Raw genomic sequence first — 18,821 nt, forward strand, 5'->3', positions numbered from 1 at the left:
TTTTGTCCAGTATGCCCCCTACCAGGGCACTTTCCTGGAATGCCGAATCCCTGGACAACACTAGTTGTTTTAGTGCTGCGTTTTCGGCCTTGAGGTTTTGAACCTCTGTTGACAATTCTTGCATTCCTCTCATGAGGTCCTGGACTGCAGCCTCCATGCTAAGTTCAGTATCAGGTGTTTGGCGTCTCAAACTGTCAGACTCTGCCCCTTGTCTCACCTGTTTTTCCTTTGTTGATTTCTTCTTCGGAGATCTTTCTTTGTTCCTGGACCCCCGGGACTTGTACAGGTAAGGGCGGGTATCCTCTGGGTCCAGTGTGATGACCGCGACCAGCCTCAGAAGCAGGTAAGAGTTCAATATCCAGGAAGGAAGAGATGGGGGTATGCGAAGTCCGGGAAGGAACTGGACCAGGAATAATCTGCAGTACTCACAGAGTGCAGGGGGATAAACCGCGAGCATGGAAGTACTGAACAAGGGTCCAAGATGGAAGAGGAAAGCACGGCCCTCAGGCGGGAGCGAAAGGGCAGGACTTAGAACACCAGGAGGGAAGGTAACCAATAACTGACGGGAGGAAGAAAGTTACAAGCACACTTGCCGAGAACTCGGAAGAATAGCGTTGAGATGCGCAGAGCCGCGGTGGCGTGCCTGTTTTCTAGGAGGCAGCGCGTCATACATAAACGCTAGAGTGCAGCATTTCCGTAATGTCGGCCATGTTGGGAGAATAGCAGATCCAACGTTGCAGTGAGCTATGGACCATGAAGTCCAAAGGCCGGAAACGGCGAATCATGACATACAAATCAATAACGACCAACAACCAAACACAACCACACAGAAGAAGAACGGACAAAGCTAGAGATAACAAGAACACAATCAACGCCCTAACCCCTTACATCACCAAAACAAGAGGACCCTCTGCTCGACAGCCACAAAACTTAGAAGAGGAGCCTGATGAAAACAAAAACCCAAGACTGAACCTAGAAGAGCTATTCGATAACACAGACACAAATGTACCAACACCTCAACTAGATATGTTGGTACAGTCAACCTGGCCACCTCAAACTGGCAGACCATTTCAAAAACAAAATCAACTACATCTGACAAATCATACAAAACAGACCAACCAACCCTAACACTCAACCAACCAGACCTGATGAGGAGCCACATCACAAACTCCAAAACTTCCCGGAAATATCAGTATAGACATACGTCAAGCTGGTAAAACACAGCAAGCAAGCAGGATGACCCATGGATCCCTGCCACCCTGACATCTACAAATCAATCCTCGCACAAGGAACGCCGGCGGGATATTACAGAAACCTCTTAAATCTGTCACTCACAACAGGAACTGTACCACAATCCTTCAAATCAGCATATAACAGCATAAAACAGTGAATAAAGTTCAAGTCCATGTACATCACGCACAGAGCAATACACAAACAAGGCGCATAATTCCTAAGCGATAAACTACGCCTACATCAACCGACAAGAACACTGAGATCAAGCACCGACATCCGCCTGGAACCAAAACCTTATAACAGAAGAAAACTCAGAGGATCCTCTTTCTCTCACCAGGCACCGAAAACCTGGAATGACATACCTAAGAATATACGGAACACAACAAACCAACTAGCATTCAGGAAACTCCTCAAATCATGGCTCTTCACAGCGTAAATACAACACGACGCACTAGAATGCCCACCCCGTTAAACAACGATGAAAATAACACCAACCTCGGTCGCTCCCAAAATGGACATACACAGAACCCAAAGAACGGAACCCCACGACAGACCATAAGATATTATGGGAAATAGCCACAAAGGGAGGTCACCATAGCCTGATCACATACTCAGACCGAGACGAAAACCCCTAAGCGACTCATCCACTGCCTCCCGGCCGTACCATAACCTAAAACCCCCAGCAGACACATTTAGATAGAAAGTCTGTGAGAGGAGACCACAACACCAGCTCCAGCACCCAAGGAGGAGAATAGACACCCAACCCACACTAATCAATCCATCAGCATTAGAACTCCTACAGAGCTCACTAGAATAGAACGGCGAGGAGCAATTAGAACACTTACAGAGCGCGTTAGAACAGCACAGGGAGTGCTTCTCACAAAAAAAAAAACCCTGCCAGGCGTAACCCCTTCGCCCACCCTGATGAGACTGGGAGGATTGGCGAGCGCCACACTCGGACAGAGCTCTGAATGTTAGCATGTTAAACTTCATATAACCCACTTACAAAAAACTCAGCATTTCTGCAGACTTAACTCACTCAAAAATCTCACACAACCATCTCTCGCACAAAAAGCCGCACGCACTACAGAACAACACCGCAACAACACATAAGCCGCACCAACAGCACAAGAGGACTGATATCGATCCAATACTCGCACCAAAGCTCAGCACCCGGTGTATACCGAGTTGAAGCTGCCAACAGAACACCACTCCTCTCACTATCCTACTCCCACTTCACCTACTAACACATCCCACCTTCTCGTTTGTAGATCCGCCAAACCCCCGGTGGACCAACTCCGTTGGGGACGGTGCGCGGTACAAATACGTTTAACATTTAACATATATTAAGCCGCTTTTTAAAAAAACTAGTGGTGACGTGGAAGACCTCTCAAACTACAGGCCGATTTCAAACATTCCATACCCGGCAAAACTCCTAGAAACATACGTATACAAATTAACCCAAGATCATGTAGAAAAGCACCAGTTACTAGACCAAGCATAAGTCGGCTTCAGACCCGCAAGAGGAACAGAATCAGCACTACTATCCATCTGGGATGACCTAAAAACGAATGCAGACTCCAACACAACCTCAGCTCTGATTCTGCCCTACCTCTCCGCAGCCTTCGACACAGTAAGCCATGACACCCTAATCAAAAGATTGGGAGATATAGGCATAAGGGACATGGCACTACTCTGGATTAATTAATCTCGGAAAGAAAATCCAGATACTACAGTTTCAATAGTACAGTATCAAGAATTTTATTATACTTGATACATTTGTTATTTTTGTGAATTAAATCACGATTTAATCAGCACTCAGGCAATAATTTTACATAGCAGGAAAAAGATTTTTAAGATCACTAAAATTACATACTTTACCATCATTCAAACATTCATCCACATACATTCTTCATACATCAATCCACTCATACCAAACATCAATAGGTACAAGATAAAAATACAAGGTAAAAAACTAGTACAAATTGATACCAGACGAATCATCAACAAATCAATTGTTATATACAAACGTTTTTTTGTGCAGAACAAAACGCATGGCCACAAAGAATCTTATGAGTGGTCAACAATTGGGGTGGGCCCCAGAGATCTTCCAGAAGCGGCCTCATCCCTAATTTTCTTTACCGGTTTCGACGTCTTAACATTGTTTTTGTTACGTCTTCATCAGGAGATAACAAAATAACTTTCTAAAAGGAAGGGAAAACAACAAATCATTGGTTTCCTATGGGGATGGTGTAGGTACCTTAAAACTATCTAAATGTAAAAAACGTCATTTCACAATAATCCCAATATTTAGGATGAAAACCTGCTCCCACCCCAAATCTATGTATCTGGGGCAGACCATGAGTATCAAACGGGAAGTGCTACCAGCAGATAATTGGTGTCTCAGGGCAGAATAGCAATAGATCATGGCACACAAAGTTGGCTGAAATATACAAACCAAGCATTGTGTTAGTAGTATAGTTGGCATGATAGGGAACTCCTTGCGGATAACTATGAATAGAGAAAGCATTCTAAGCTAAAAACTGACCTTAGCACAGGTAGTAAGAAGCACACAGTTGCTTCTTAAATAGTACACTGAAGGAGCCGTCATAGAAATTAGCAGCGTCCAGGTAGGGGTTTCCTTGGCGGGTTGCTAAACTTGAAGCTTCAATCTGTAACAGAATGTCATGCTGTTAGGAAGCTCTTCCCTGTCTAGGAGTGCAAAATACAAGTCTTAGCCCAATCAATCATGATTAATCCTACCCAAGTAATCCAGGTATTGGGGAGGTACGAGATGAAATAATGACACTCCTCGAAACAAAATTTGTTAGTCCCAGTAATTCAATCAGGATGGCCTCTAGAAGTATCACGTCTCTAAATACAAAAAGAGAGAAACTAAACAACACTTCTATTGTATCTTGAAGTGGAGAAAGAAAGAATTACGGCAGGGAAAAAATAACTAATAGAGGTTTTTTTTGCGCATTGCAATGCACAGTTCAACAACATTCTGCCCAATGGCAAAGGCATCCTACGGTCGCAAAAGATACCTAAGAATACTACGTCAATAAAATCAAGGTCATACTGGCTTGAACATTCTGTGTGGCATTTTTACCTGAAGCCGGGGACCGCAAAAACCGGAGCAAGATTAGAACGCCAGACTTGCTTGTTCGTTGGACGTTACCACACAACAGCGCAGCAACGCTGTGCGTGCGATTGAAAAACAAATCCGGACCTCTCACGTGATTGGGCAAAAGTGTCACGTGATTTCGCGGGTAAAACCTCGCGGATGACGTGTATGCAGGACGAAGCATGTGATGGTGGCTCACGGCGTGCTGGTGGGGCACTCAATGAAGTTGAGCGAAACATCCAATCCAAGGATGCAGTCTGCTGTTGAAAAAACCCAGGACTGGCTATTGGTGGACGTTCCCGCACAACTACTACTCTGGATTAAATCATTACTAGCAGACAGAACAGAAAGTCTATGGATAAAACCCTTCAAATCTACTCCACAAGTTAACGACTGTGGAGTACCACAAGGATCCTCACTTTTACCACTTTACTTCAACATCTACCAGACTCCAGTAATCAGGATCTTCAAAAAATACAACATTACATGCTACAACTTTGCAGACGACACTCAAATCATCTACAAAATCAAAGATACACATGTCGATCACTCAACCCTAGTACAATGTCTTAAAGAAAGCTTTGACTGGATGAACGCCAACAACTAGAAAATCAACCCAGGAAAGACAGAAATCATGATTATATCCAAAAACCAAGAAAACAACACCTACATTCCCTGGCCGACAGACATGGGAACCACGCCCACATCATCTACGGTAGTAAAAAACCTGGTAGTCCTAATGGACAACACTCTAACCTTAGAACCACAAGTAAACGCAATAATTAAGAAATGCTTCTTCCTCCTTCACACATCAAGGAGAATCCTACCTTTCCTCTCCTTCACCCTCAAAACACAGACAATTATCGCCTTCATCATGTCAAGAATTGACTACGCAAACAGCCTATACCTCGGGATGCCGGAATACCTCCTGAAGAAATTACAACGTATCCAAAATGCAGCAGCCAGACTCCTCCTCAAACTATCCAGAATAGACCACATCACTCCAGCGCTATAAATACTACATTGGCTCCCAATCAAACATTGTATCACGTTCAAAACAATGTGCATATCACACAGGGCAATCAGCGGACAGGGAGCAGAATTCCTACAAAAAAATATAATATACAAGCCAACGATACTCCTCAGATCAAGCAATGAAATCCGCCTAGAACCAAAACCATACATCACGAAAAAACGAGTGGGCTCCTCTTTCTCCCACCTAGCCGCAAAAACCTGTAACAACCTTCCGAAAGAAATAAGAAACACCAAAGACCACCTAACATTTAGAAAACTTCTAAAAACCTGGCTCTTCAACACTTCGGAACCAAACAAACAACTAAAACAATTAAACAGGAAAAACAAAGAACAGACAGACAGAATATATAATGGCACAGACAACACCTAGGACTGACTAAGGGAAACTCCAACAAGAACAAGAGAGACGATGTAGGTGGAATAGAACACAAGCGACAACCCCATGAGGACGGAAAATAGCATAGATGCCCAACACTACCAACAAACCTATCCACTCAGAAAGGATTTAGGGTACCGGTGGAGCTCGCAAGTAAATCAATCCAAAAAACTAGGTTACAGTCAATGTTCCCTCTAATTATTTTTCTACAAGTGCGGAACTGGTTGCCTTTCGTGCGCACTTTATTTTCCATGTGTGCAACTGACTAACGACGTAAACCACTTTGCGAGCATGCCTTGTTAATGAGTTACCATCTCCGACGAGTTTGGAAAGGAATTTCCCCTTCCCAACCACTGCAATTCTTTACACATCTGTGTACAAGGTGCATTTTACAGCTCCTTTTCCAAACACATAAGCTAAAAAAAAATGGTATATGTGATTATAAAGAGAACTTAACCAGTTCAATATCTCACGATCTGCCACAGTAGCAAGCAAATGTACTCCTGTGTAGAGAAAAATGTGTGCTTTATGGCAGTCGAAAAACACTCATGTGTATTATAAAAAACAAATATCGCTTTTCATAACTGATGTGGCTGTCAAAAAATCAGACCGGATACAATATTTGCAGATGGAAAAATGGCAAACAAAAGGAATGGGACAATAAAACATGCCAATAGGAGTTCATGTGCCGCTTTAATGAAGTAATTCAAGGGCCAGGAGAACATGCCTCTTGTAAGAATGATAATTGCTTCAGAATAACTGCATCACTTAACATGATGAGCACAATTCCCTGGCTTCTGATTACTATCCACATTACGTTGACATGTGAGTTGTGACAACACTTACTCAAAACCAGCCTTACAGTCAAGAGACATATACACTATCAATGTTTGCTCCCTAAAAACAGAAAAATGTGCCCAACAAAAACGGGAAGCAATGAACGCATATAAGCCAACCCCCGGCTTCTGCCCACAAAGCTCCACTGATATCATGTCAAATCAGTGACAAGCATAGCAGTGGCATAGGAAGGAACTCTAATAATATTATTGCCCAACCTCAAGATGAATTTTAATAGGAAAGAACATTTTTAAAAAGCATAAAGTATCCTAGTTGGGAAAGATAATTACTTTTTAACTCCCATAAAAATCATTTCACTCCAAGTAGGAAGCAAATTCTTATTGGAGCCTTGCTTGTTACCCTGACATAGGAAGTAAAATGGGGGACCTAGTTTCGGCCACCTTTCCTCACCTCAGCCTAGATACAAATTGAAAAAGAGCCTTAGTGAGGTTTCTTATGCAGCTCGGCTGAAGAAAATCACATATATATGCCTTTTAGGTTAATAGCATCAATGTTCAGCAGGACAACAGCTTGAGCGCCTTCTTCTGTAACTAGGGACCCTGCTGTAATTCATTTTTATCAGTTAAATAAGGTCCAGGGGATACTAGAGTCAACAAATTTATATTTAAATGTCCTCAGCAGCTGAGCATAGAAATACACTGAAGGTGAAGTTCTACATACTGTTACTATAGTTTCCTATCCTTAAGCAAACAAACACATTTCCTTTACTTTACTGTACTGCCGAAACAACTGATTTGGTTTTCGAAAGTTACTGATTTGCTAATCACCCGCAAGGAGTGTTCTCCTGTGCCTTTCCAGTCGTACCACTCTCCGGCTCCTGTGGTAGCCTCCAATACTAGTTGACAGGGCACTATAAAAAGTGAGGGATTGCAGCAGTAAAACGCTCACTGGGATATTTGCAGACCCATAATACTTTTTAATTAAAACATATTTCATGCCTCACCATGATATGATATGAATTTTAAGACAGTGTAATGAATCTGCATGTACACTATGATTTTGCAGTGCATACAAGATTGTTTGCAACTTATCCCACCCTTATATAGTTGAGTAGGATTATACCACTGATAAGTTAAACCGTTTTCGTATAGAAGCGAGTTACAGTATAATTTGTGGAGGTCTATGCCAAACGCAACTCTAAACACTTGGAAATGACGCAGATTGTGTGAAAAGCATTCTACTGTCTGAATATCTACTAGTAATAACAGGGTTAGTCCATACCCGTTATCCCTTGCAGGCCAAGTAAATATTGCAATTTTACTCTCCTCCTATAGGGTAATGTTAGCAGTGCTAAAGTAGGAGATGCTGAGCATAACATTTTTGCACTCAAAATCCATAGAGAGAAAATTTATATTTGAGTTTTATAATGCATCAGCTTGCAAGGGGACCCCTTCAAAGCGCTTGCCTGACATATGTTCCAAGAATAGAAAGCATAGGATGAGGTTAGACATCCATGTAGCCTGCTTACTTACAGTCAGTATCCAATATTTAAGATGATATTTGGTTACATGATGTGGGTGACACTTTCATTATTATGATTATTATTAGGGTATTTATTGAGCGCGGACCTAGCTTCGGGTAGCAACGGAGCGCTTTACAATCACAGTAAGGGAAGCAGAGAAAAAGGGAATGAGAGCTAACGGGAGGGCAATTTGCAGCAAGGTATCTACAAGCAACAAGGGTAGGAGACAGTGAGCAGCCGGTCATAGTCTCAGCATGGTGGGAATGCATGGTGTGTGGGCCTATGTGTTGCAGAGGAGCCATTCCTTGAAAAGGAAGGGCTTGACCTCTTTCCTGAATGGTAGCAGCAATGGGGTGAGTCTGATGACCGGCCTGTTCTTTTCTTGCTGTGCCATCAGAGTTCAAGTCTGCACATTTCCTGACTTCTGGTTGATCGTAGGCCTTTGGAGATATAGAATTTCTCAGTGAGGTATCTTGGGGACTTCAGGGTGACAGCCTTGTAGAGGCTTGCAGCAGGAGCCAGTGCAGTTAGAGGAGGGCCAGGGTCGAATTTCCAGAGTCCTTTGATGTGTCGTGCTGCAGCATGCAGAACACATCTCGGGGGTGCCAGTGTAGTCAAAAGGGCACTTTTGATAAGGCACCATAAATAATAGAATGTCTGTTGCTTGAACGTTATTTAAATTACAACAAACATAAAATAAGTGGATGTAGGTACAAGTCTGGTAACCTGTTGCAGAGCCAGGATTTGAAGAGTCCTGGTTTTCTGGTAATATCTAAATAAGTTCTGGGGTAGAGTTTAGAGGTCTGAGTAAATGCGTGGTAGACTAAAGCATAGGAGTCATGAGAGGGGAGGGGACAGTATTTAGTTAATGTGTGCAGGCATATCTTAACGTAATTTTTCTGTTCATGGAACCACTTTTTCATATTCGTTTTTACTCTTGTGGCCGTATTCGGTTTTTAAGGCCACACTTGCATAGTAGGATAATGTAAAAGAGCTAGACCAGAATTTCAAGTGAAAGCAAATGTCAGGTAATTGCTGTGGCTTGTGCTTTATTACATCTTATTGCATAGGTGAGAAATGTCTGTGTGTGTTGCTAAATATCTTCTGAGCGGCACCCAGATGGAAGCTGGGCAAGTGCACATGCGCACAGCTTAGAGTGAACATTGGTTACAGCAAAGACAAACTAGGTTAAAAGAGCTGGCCGAATACAAAGATGGACGAACGAAAGTAGCTGACCTAGCATAATGACAGAGAGATGAGACAGCCTTATCATGCTGAAACTCAATAACTGAAAGGAGACAACCTTCTCTAAATCACGAAGGAGACGCAATAGGAATATGCATTTCTCCAAACAACACCGGTACTAACCAACCCCCCCCAAAACTACTAAAAACCTCACCACTCCTCACACACCTCTCACACTCTAACCAAACTCAACCACATCTCTTAAAACCGCAACAACCCACACGCACTTCACCACTCTGGAACAACAACCACACAGACCCCCACACAACAGCACACAATCTACTCAAAACCGAATACCACACCAATATGCTTGGCGCACAGTCTTAACCGAACTGAAGCTGCCAACACTACTTCGCAGCTCCCTTGCTCTTCTCCAAACTTTGTCCTACTAACACGCCTAACCTACCTCCCCCCTTTTGTTTCAGATCCGGCAGAGCGCCAGGGGACCACTCCGGTGGTGATAGTGTGTGGTACAACTACCCTTTAACATTAACAAGAAGTTGGGTGCTAGAGCGTGGGTAATGCACCGGGGGCAGTGAGTTAAGGGCGGAGGGTATGGTGCAGGGAGGCCGGGAATGAGGACAGGTCAGCGAGGTGGTCTTTGTTGAAGTGGGATCTCCATCCCGGGGGAAGGTTAACGGCTGCACCTAGAGATTGATGTATTTGTAACAGAAGATGTAGTGACTCTAGAATGAAGAAGCAGCGTTCAGATTCTGGAGTCTAGGATGATTGGAGAGGGTCACCTAGATTTGAGAGTCCTGTATAGTGGAGAGAGGCCTAGGTTTCACAATGCTGTTTGAGTACAGAGAAAAACACACCTAGATTTGAGAGTCCTGTATAGTGGGAGAGAGGCCTAGGTTTCACAATGCAGTTTCCAAAACGGCTTAGTAACCACAGTGTTGCCTCAGTGTGGCGCTCTCTAGATGTGGCTTAAGGCCCTGTTACCAAATGTCTGAGGATGTGACGCTGGCTAGTGTTCAGTGTGTTATTCCAGTGTGGTACTTTCTAGATGTGATTCAAACAATATGAACAAATCTCTAAGGGTGTGGCGCAAGCTAATAATCACAGTACTTTCCCAATGGATGAAGGTTCGATATGTGGCAGGGCTTCCTGGGTAGTACTCCCCACCCAGGCCACTCCTACCTTAGTACTAGCTGCTGGTTGACGGCTGGCCACTGGCTTCCCTTGCTGACACCTGCAGACACAACCTGGAGTCACCTCTGTGGGATGCCGCCCTTTGCCTTGGGGCCCTTAGCCATGAGGGCTGCACGGGCAGAGGGCTGCCCAGGGAAGGTCAGTTAAGACCAGTGATCTGACCTATATGGGGAGAGGGCCGGCTGGGAGGTGGGAGGAGGGACGGGAAGGGGAAAGAAATACACTGACGCGGTTGGGTAGCAAGTCTGCACGTCGGGCCTGGGGGGGGGCTCAACAAGGATTTTCAAAGACAAAAACCAAGGCCCAGGAGGGTCTTGTAGCCTCTGCAACTCACCTGGGAACGCCTGGGTGAAATGGACATCCATGTTCTTTAAATGAATACAAATACCAGCAGGGCCAACTAGCTCTTCATTTTTCAGAGGTTGGTAAAATCAGTACTATTAAATTGGGTAATAATAGCAATTATTACATTGCTTAGGTGTGGAAAGACTCTGACATGAAGCGCTATATAAAAACCTGATATGGCATATTTAATTTGAAAGTCAGATGCACCCATGCCATAGTGGGAAGAGTTCTAATATTTGACTTCCTGTTTTGCTTGCAGATTGGGACCAGCTAGGCATGGCCAGGATGTGGTGGATGCAAACCCTGGACAGAGGGTGAGGCTGTCCTGCCAGATAAATGTCTCCCCAGGTCTCACTGCTGAGTGGCAGAAAGATGGAAAGCCTCTTTCCTCTTCCAGGCAAGTAGCGCGTTTTGACTGATAAATAAAAAAAGGCCTGCTTAGCAAAGCCCTGCAAACTGAATCACCTCAAGATCCTTCATGGTGAAATAATAAGCAATAGAAGTGGATCGCCTCTGGACAGATGCCACCAATGAGCACATTGCTGCAGCATGTTTGGTTCCTCTGGCATAGGTCTTTGTTAGATGAATGCATGGGGCGCCCAATAGTGTGACATTGCAATTTGTTGCAGAGGTGTTCTGGGAGGTATCCAAGGGTGTTTTTGGGAGTCGGGCAGAAGGTATTTGAGGTCATGAACATCTTTTTGGGGAGCCAGTGGAGCGTTTCAAGGTTGGGAAGATGGACTACGAGGGCCTTGAGATGAGGATTCTTGCCACGTGTCCTCTACCTGAAAATAGATTTTTGAAATGTGCTTGTAAATCATGTGGTCATTATAATTCAAATGAAATTCTCCATTACAGCTGAATGCAGGAAATGTATTGCTCAAAACTCTTTCCTGAGAACTCTCTTAAATATTTTGAACTGTCGCTTTGATGTAAACAATATACATATCAGCTCCATGAAACATGACCTTATCTCAAGCATCTAATCCAATATTTTGAAATAGCAATGTAGGTGTGTTTTGTGTCAAAGGTTGGAGATATCCCAATGATGTGCCAACTTTCTGGCCCTTATCATTACTTTGAGTACAACTCTTTGTTGTAATAGTCCATAATTTGTTTTGCGTAGAATCAGCATCCGGATTAGGCACATTCATGCGTTATTAAAATAGGTATGTTTTCTTTACAGCACACTAGGCTGCAAGGTGTAAATATCGCCAGGAACTGGAATTCATCCCTCATGAAAACATGTTATCCTGGAGTTGCCATATTTCTGGCTATCTCCCGCTTCCCCACGCACCTCACTGAGGTGGAGACATTTGGTAATGGGGGACCATTTGTTCCTGGCAGCCTGAATTTGACTACAGGCACCAGAATCCCTGGTACTGATAGGAGTGGTACTGGCCATACGCACCGGCACTGCCTTCCAGAAGAGAACATGAGGCTTGAAACCATTTGATGAACTTTTAAAGGGTGAATTTAGTTGGGAATTGGTTTGAGTGGGTCTCTCACCACCGAAGAAATAATGTTATCCTGGCATTTTGGACTTGTGAGGGGCAGCACCACAAGTATCTGCACCCCACTAAAAATGCCACATTACTGGCTATCCTCCGGGCCCCTGACTGCGGTTGAACCAACTGGTAATGGAAGAGTCTTGGTTCTTGGCTGCCTTAATTGCATTGGGCTGTAAAGGTGAATGAAGCTGGGAACTGGAGGGCACTCCTCACCCACCCAAAAAAATATAAACAGCTCCCGCCTTCCACAAGCCTACAAAAAAGAGAGCCTAAGAAATGGTGCTTCCTGTGCAGTTTATCTAAGCAGGCCACAAAGCAAAGGAGGGGGTGGGGGGGCAGATGGGTCTGCAATACTGTCATGGGAAAGATTTAACACATAATAATGGAAGTTACTACTAGGCAATTAAATGATTACCACCTTGTAGCTCTTTCTCATCCCAGTCCTAAGGACAAAAGTGATAACTACTTCCCCAATAAAGCATTAATAACCACGAGACAAGAAGTCAAATGCACACTGTGGGGTTATTGAACAGTGTAGTGACCAACTTCAGCGAGAAAGTGTGTGAATATCCCCGAGCCCAAATTGTGCAGCATTTGTATCCAACAACTAAAATCTATCACTAAAATTGAAGATAAAAGGGATTGCCAGATATTTAAAGTGCAAACCCCTATTTCCTCTGTGCAAGAAGCAACCATTCCCCTTGTCGCCCAACTCTCGACCTACGGGAGAAACACAACATTCGCCAGAGTAGGCAGTAACAATCTGCAGCTGAATAGAACAGCTGAGCATCAATAAACAGTACATACAACCCCCTTCATTGTTCAATCAAAAGAAACACAAGAGTTTTGCATTTGTGGATCTGTGTCTGGGTGTTCATTTGCACATTCAAGGTATTCAGGAGGGTATCCTTATGAGAAGAACGATTATAGAAAAGAATAGAAAAGACAATTCCCAGTTTTAAGTAAAATGCTGAAAGAATGGTTATCATTTAGTATTGACATGCTTGGAACCTTCGAATGGCTTGTGCAAGAGGAGAATATCCTGTTGCCCCACTCCTAGGTGAGGTTATCTTGATCAAGAATAGTATCTTGAACGGAAGAATATTAAGGGTATATTGCAGGAGAAGAGGCAACTGAGCAGGCCCTAGTAACTCGAAACTGCAAAGTAACTGATTTGCATAGGACTTAATGTGATGGACTATTCCCATTGCTTACAAAACCCTTAGTCTGTGTCCACTGGACCATAAGTGTAGAGACTGAAAAAACTACTTTGAAATCATTCTAAACAGGTTGCAAAACCTGAGTGGCTTCATATTCCAAAGTTCTAAATCTCCTTAGAATACACCAGGCATGCAGAGAACCCTATCGATGAATATAAATAACCCTGTAGGGCTGGACAGAGATAGCCAGGATTCTCGACAACCCCTGTTACTTGCGGCCTTGCCTTTAAAGCCCCAGGTTGAAAGGTGAAAGTAGAGACCATTTGCTCTTGCCAGATGTAGAAACCCCAGGGGATAAGGGGACAATAAAGGACAATTTTTGTGCTAACCACAAGCCAGCATAAGGAATCCAATGCGCAATAGAGGTACGAAAAGTTGTTTCCTTCAAGGCAAAGATGTCTAGCCATATACAACTAAATCTCCTGAAAATCTTACGTCCGATCTTTGGGATTCTCAAGCAACCTCTGCGATTCAATAGCCACCATCCAATTAAACCATCCCAAACTCACTGTTCTAGGAGATTTCAATATCTGGCTTGACATCCCCACCAACCCTATGACTCACTCTCTGGTCGACTGCCTAGACGCGATAAACCTCCATACCCACATAAACAGCCCAACTCACTATAAAGGACACACCCTTGATGCCATCTTCAGCTCCCACTACCAGATACACCTACACCCCCCCACCACTATCATCTGGTCCGATCACTTCATTGTCCCTTTCAGCATCCGCTCACCCGCCCCCCTCCCCCACCCAAACCAGAAACCCCAAATCTATGCAAATGCTGGAAGAAACGAAAAATCCTTCCCTACCTAGCCGAGGCGCTCCTTCAGTCTCCTCCACCTACCTCCCCTCGCAATGAACTCCTAACCTCTGACGCCTTTGACTCATGGCTCAATACCTCATTAATCCCACTCACCCCCACTTGCCAACCATCCACTCGCCATGGCCCTTTTCCAAGATGGTTTACACCAGAACTGAAGACTGCAAAACAACTATATAAATCCCTCGAAAGCAAATGGCGGAGAGACAAAACCACCCTGAGCAGATCCACCTTGGCCCAGCACCATCGCCACTACAAAGCCGAAATCTGGAAAGCAAAAAAAGCCCATTACAACTCTCGAATCCTGAACTGTGAAAACCCCAGCAAGGAACTCCACAAAATCATCTCTGAATTCACCAAACCATCATGTACCACCACCCAATCGGCCCCATCTCAATCTCTCTGCGACTCACTCTCTCCCCACTTCTACACTTTTGCTCTCAAGAGGACAAATTCTCTAACCAACAAACTGGCCCTCTTGCACCCACCACCCAACCCACCCTCCCCACCTGCCAACCCACCGCCTGCAACTCCAACCCAACCGACTTTTGACTCTTTCACATCAATATCAACTGACCAATTTCTCAAACTTCTCTCTGCCCGGAAACCATCCGGCTCCCCACTAGACCCCTGCCCAGCCTCAACCCTCAAAGAAATATTTGCATCCACCTGCGCAGGAGAATATGCGAGAACCATCATAAACGACTCCCTCTCCTCGGGAACTTTTCCCGACGTGTTCAGAACTGATCATGTAAAGCCCCTTCTAAAAAAAAAAAATCCCTCGACCCCAAAAACACCAGGTTCCTTGCCAAACTCATCGACCGAACCGCCTACTCCCAACTAAATGCCTTTTTCGAAGCCATCAATCTCCTAGACCCCGCTCAGTCAGTTTTCAGACCCCGACACGGAACCGAAACCACCCTGACATCAATCTGGGATGACCTAAAAAACACTGCAGACTCTGCGGGATGCGCTGCACTAATCCTTCTTGACCTATCTGCCGCCTTCGACACAATCAACCACTCAATCCTCCTCGACCGCCTCCACTCCGTAGGAATCCGGGGAAACGCTCTTAAGTGGATTGCATCCTTCCTCAACAATAGGAACCAAATAACCCTACTTTCCTCCTTCGCCTCCGCAGCCCGACCAGTCAATACCAGAGTTCCACAAGGAGCATGCTTATCAGCCCTCCTGTTCAACCTATATATGTCCACCCTCCCACGAATAATACGCACGCACAATATCCTGTGCTACAACTACGCCGACAACACCCAACTAATCCTAAAACTCCATAACTCATTACACAGCTGCCAGCCCGACCTTGCTGCCTGCCTCCTTGACATTGATCTCTGGATGACCACAAACCACCTCCTTTTAAACCCCTCCAAAACCAAAATCATGGTGTGTGGCAACACCAAACTTCTCCCGCACCCTCTAACCTGGCCGCCATCCATGGGCAACTCCATGACATCCTCAGTAAAAAACCTTGTATGCACTCTCGACTCTCACCTTACCCTCTCGCACCAAGTCAACACCGTCTCTAAGTCCTGCCACTACCACCTCAAAATTCTTAGGCGCATTTTTCCATACCTCTCCTTTCCCAACAGACTTGCCGTGGTCCAATCAATTGTAATGTCAAGACTGGACTATGCAAACCCCCTCTACCTCGGAGTCCAAGCATTCCACCTGACTAAACTACAAAGAACACAAAATGCTGCAGCAAACTGCTATTAGAACTTGGCCCAGGAAATCACACCTCTCCAGCTCTCAAAACTCTCCACTGGCTCCCCGTTGCTCGAAGGGTGACCTTCAAAACCTTATGCATCTCTCACCGAGCAATGCATAAAACCGGACCTCAATACCTTCAGGACAAACTAAAACCTTACCATCCACCGCACACTCTAAGATCCAGCTCTGCCCGCCTCCTAGTGATAACAAAAACCAACACAGTCAGGTTAGGTGGATCATCTTTCTCAGCCTTGGCCCCCACGCTGTGGAGCTCACTTCCACCCCCCTTCCGACTCACCGAAGACCTCATGTTTTTCCGCAAATTACTGAAAACGTGGCTCTTCCCTTAAAAATTGACTCTTAACACAAACAGTATAAACAGCCACAATAAACAAAAACCCTAGGTTGCTGAATCAAAAATAACAATCCAGCGTAGAGACCCAATCGAGAAAATAGAAAACTAAAACTGCCAGTGCAAATAAAACAGTTAAACTGAGTAGAACGAATGAAGTGGATGAAAGGGATGAAACGGATGCAGTGGATGAAACAAATGCAGTGGATGAAACGGATGCAGTCGATGAAACGGATGCAGTTGATGAAATGGATGCAGTGGATGAAGTGGATGAAACGAATGAAGTGGATGGAGCGAATGAAACGGATGAAGTGGATGGAACGGATGAAGTGGATGGAACGGACGAAGTGGGTGGAACGGAATGAAGTGGGTGGAACGGAATGAAGTGGGTGGATCGGAAGAAGTGGGTGGAACGGAAGGAAGTGTGTGGAATGGAAGGAAGTGGATTGAATGGAAGAAGTGAGTGGAACAGGAATGAAGTATATGAACCGAAAGAAGTGAATAAAACGGAAGAAGTGGCTGGAATGGGAAAAACTGGATGGAATAGAAGAATAACTTGGCTAGAACTGAAGAAGAGAAAAAAAAGGGGGTTGAAGTGGATAGAAATGATGAAGTGACAGAACGGATGAAATGGATGGTACAGATAAAATGGATAGAATGGATGCAGTGGATAGAACGGAATCATTAGATAAAACGGATGCAGTAGATAAAACAAATAGAATGGATGAAACAAGTAGAGTGGATGTAACGAATGGAGGGGATGGAACGAATGGAGTGGATGGAACGAATGGAGGGGATGGAACGGATGGAGCAGAAAGAACGGATGGAACAGGCGGAGTGGATAGAACAGACGGACAAATTGGAACAAAAGGAATGGATGGAACGAAAGGCGTGAAGGAATGGAAGGAACGAACAGTACAGAAGGAGAAAATGGAATGAAAGGAGTAGATAGAACGGTTGATGTAGATGGAACGGATGTAGTGGATCGAACCGATGAAGTGGATGGAACGGATGGAACAGATGGAGTTTGATGGAACGGAATGAGCGGATGGAGTGGATGGAGCGGATTAAATGTATGGGGCGGATGGAACGGATGGAACAAACGGAGTGGATGGTAAGGATCGAACAGATAAAACGGATGAGTGGATCGAACGGATGCGACGAACGAGCAGATTGAACAGATGGAAAAGATGAGTAGCTTTAACAGATGAAACAAATGGAACAAATCAAGTGGATGGAACGGATGCAGTGGATTAAATGGTTACAGTAGACGGTACAGATGGAGTTGATTAAACAGATGGAGTGTATAGAACAGATGGAGTGGATGGAACAGATAGTGGATGGAACAGATCAGGGGCGTTGCTAGGGGGGGGCTGAGGGGGCTATAGCCCCGGATCTTTTGGCTGTAGCCCCGGATAGAAGCTCAGGAGCTACAGCCAAAAGACTAGCTAGCCCCGAGTCCTGACAGCCTGGACATTAGCTTAGCCCCGGATCTTTTCCAGACCTAGCCACTCCCCTGGAACAGATAGTGGATGGAACAGATGGAGTGGATGGAAAAGATGTAGTGGTTGGAAAAGCTGGAATGGATGAAACGGATAGAGCAGATGAAACAAATAGAGCCGATAGGAGTGGATGGAACAGATGGAATGGATAGAACAGATGAAGTCGATAGAACAGATGGAGTGGACAGAACAGATGGAGTGGATGGAAGAGATAGAGCAAATGGAACGAATAGAACTGATAGAACAGATGGAGTGAACAGATGGAGTGGATAGAACAGATGGAATGGACGAAACAGATGGAGTGGATGGAACAGATATAGTGAAGGAAACGGATGGAACGGATTGAGCAGATGTAACTAATCGAGTGAGTGGAACACACAGAGCAGATCGAATGAATTGGATGGATGGAACACTCTAAACAGATAGGAAGGATGAAATGGAACCACGGAATGGATAGACTAGTTTATGTGGATGAAGGTTCGAGTGATGGAATGGATGGAAAGACTAGTAAATTAAATGACAAACCAGTCGAACCAGTCGAAACATATGAACAGAAGAAGTGGAATGAACAGACAGAGTGAATAAAACAGATGGAATAGATGGTACTGATGGAATGCTCGATCTCAAGCGCCTTACTGATAACCACCATATCACAATACCACGCTTACTCTCTCCTATACACCACCACTGAAATAGAACACAGCGATACTATGACACATTCGGTATAGCTGTTCTCATACTAACACCTGCCACATACTCCTCATCATCCTAATTAAACACACCAAGCTGAGCACACACAGCCAGCTAAAGCGTTCTCCTCAGGTCTAACGCAGCAGGAAAACAGTC

General features: G+C 44.5%; 1 protein-coding gene across 4 annotated transcripts in view; it reads left to right on the top strand.

Moving 5' to 3' along the window:
• The window catches only part of PAPLN (papilin, proteoglycan like sulfated glycoprotein), a 1,044,076-nt gene that overhangs the window by 909,532 nt on the left and 115,723 nt on the right, over window positions 1–18,821 (top strand). For all 4 annotated transcript variants that reach the window (XM_069638639.1, XM_069638640.1, XM_069638642.1 and 1 more), the window contains one exon: window positions 11,096–11,233. In XM_069638639.1, the coding sequence (XP_069494740.1) occupies window positions 11,096–11,233 (138 nt within the window). The remainder of the gene's footprint in view (window positions 1–11,095; window positions 11,234–18,821) is intronic.

The sequence above is a fragment of the Ambystoma mexicanum genome, chromosome 14, assembly GCF_040938575.1.
Source record: "Ambystoma mexicanum isolate Mex_15411 chromosome 14, UKY_AmexF1_1, whole genome shotgun sequence".
Taxonomy (NCBI): Eukaryota; Metazoa; Chordata; class Amphibia; order Caudata; family Ambystomatidae; genus Ambystoma; species Ambystoma mexicanum.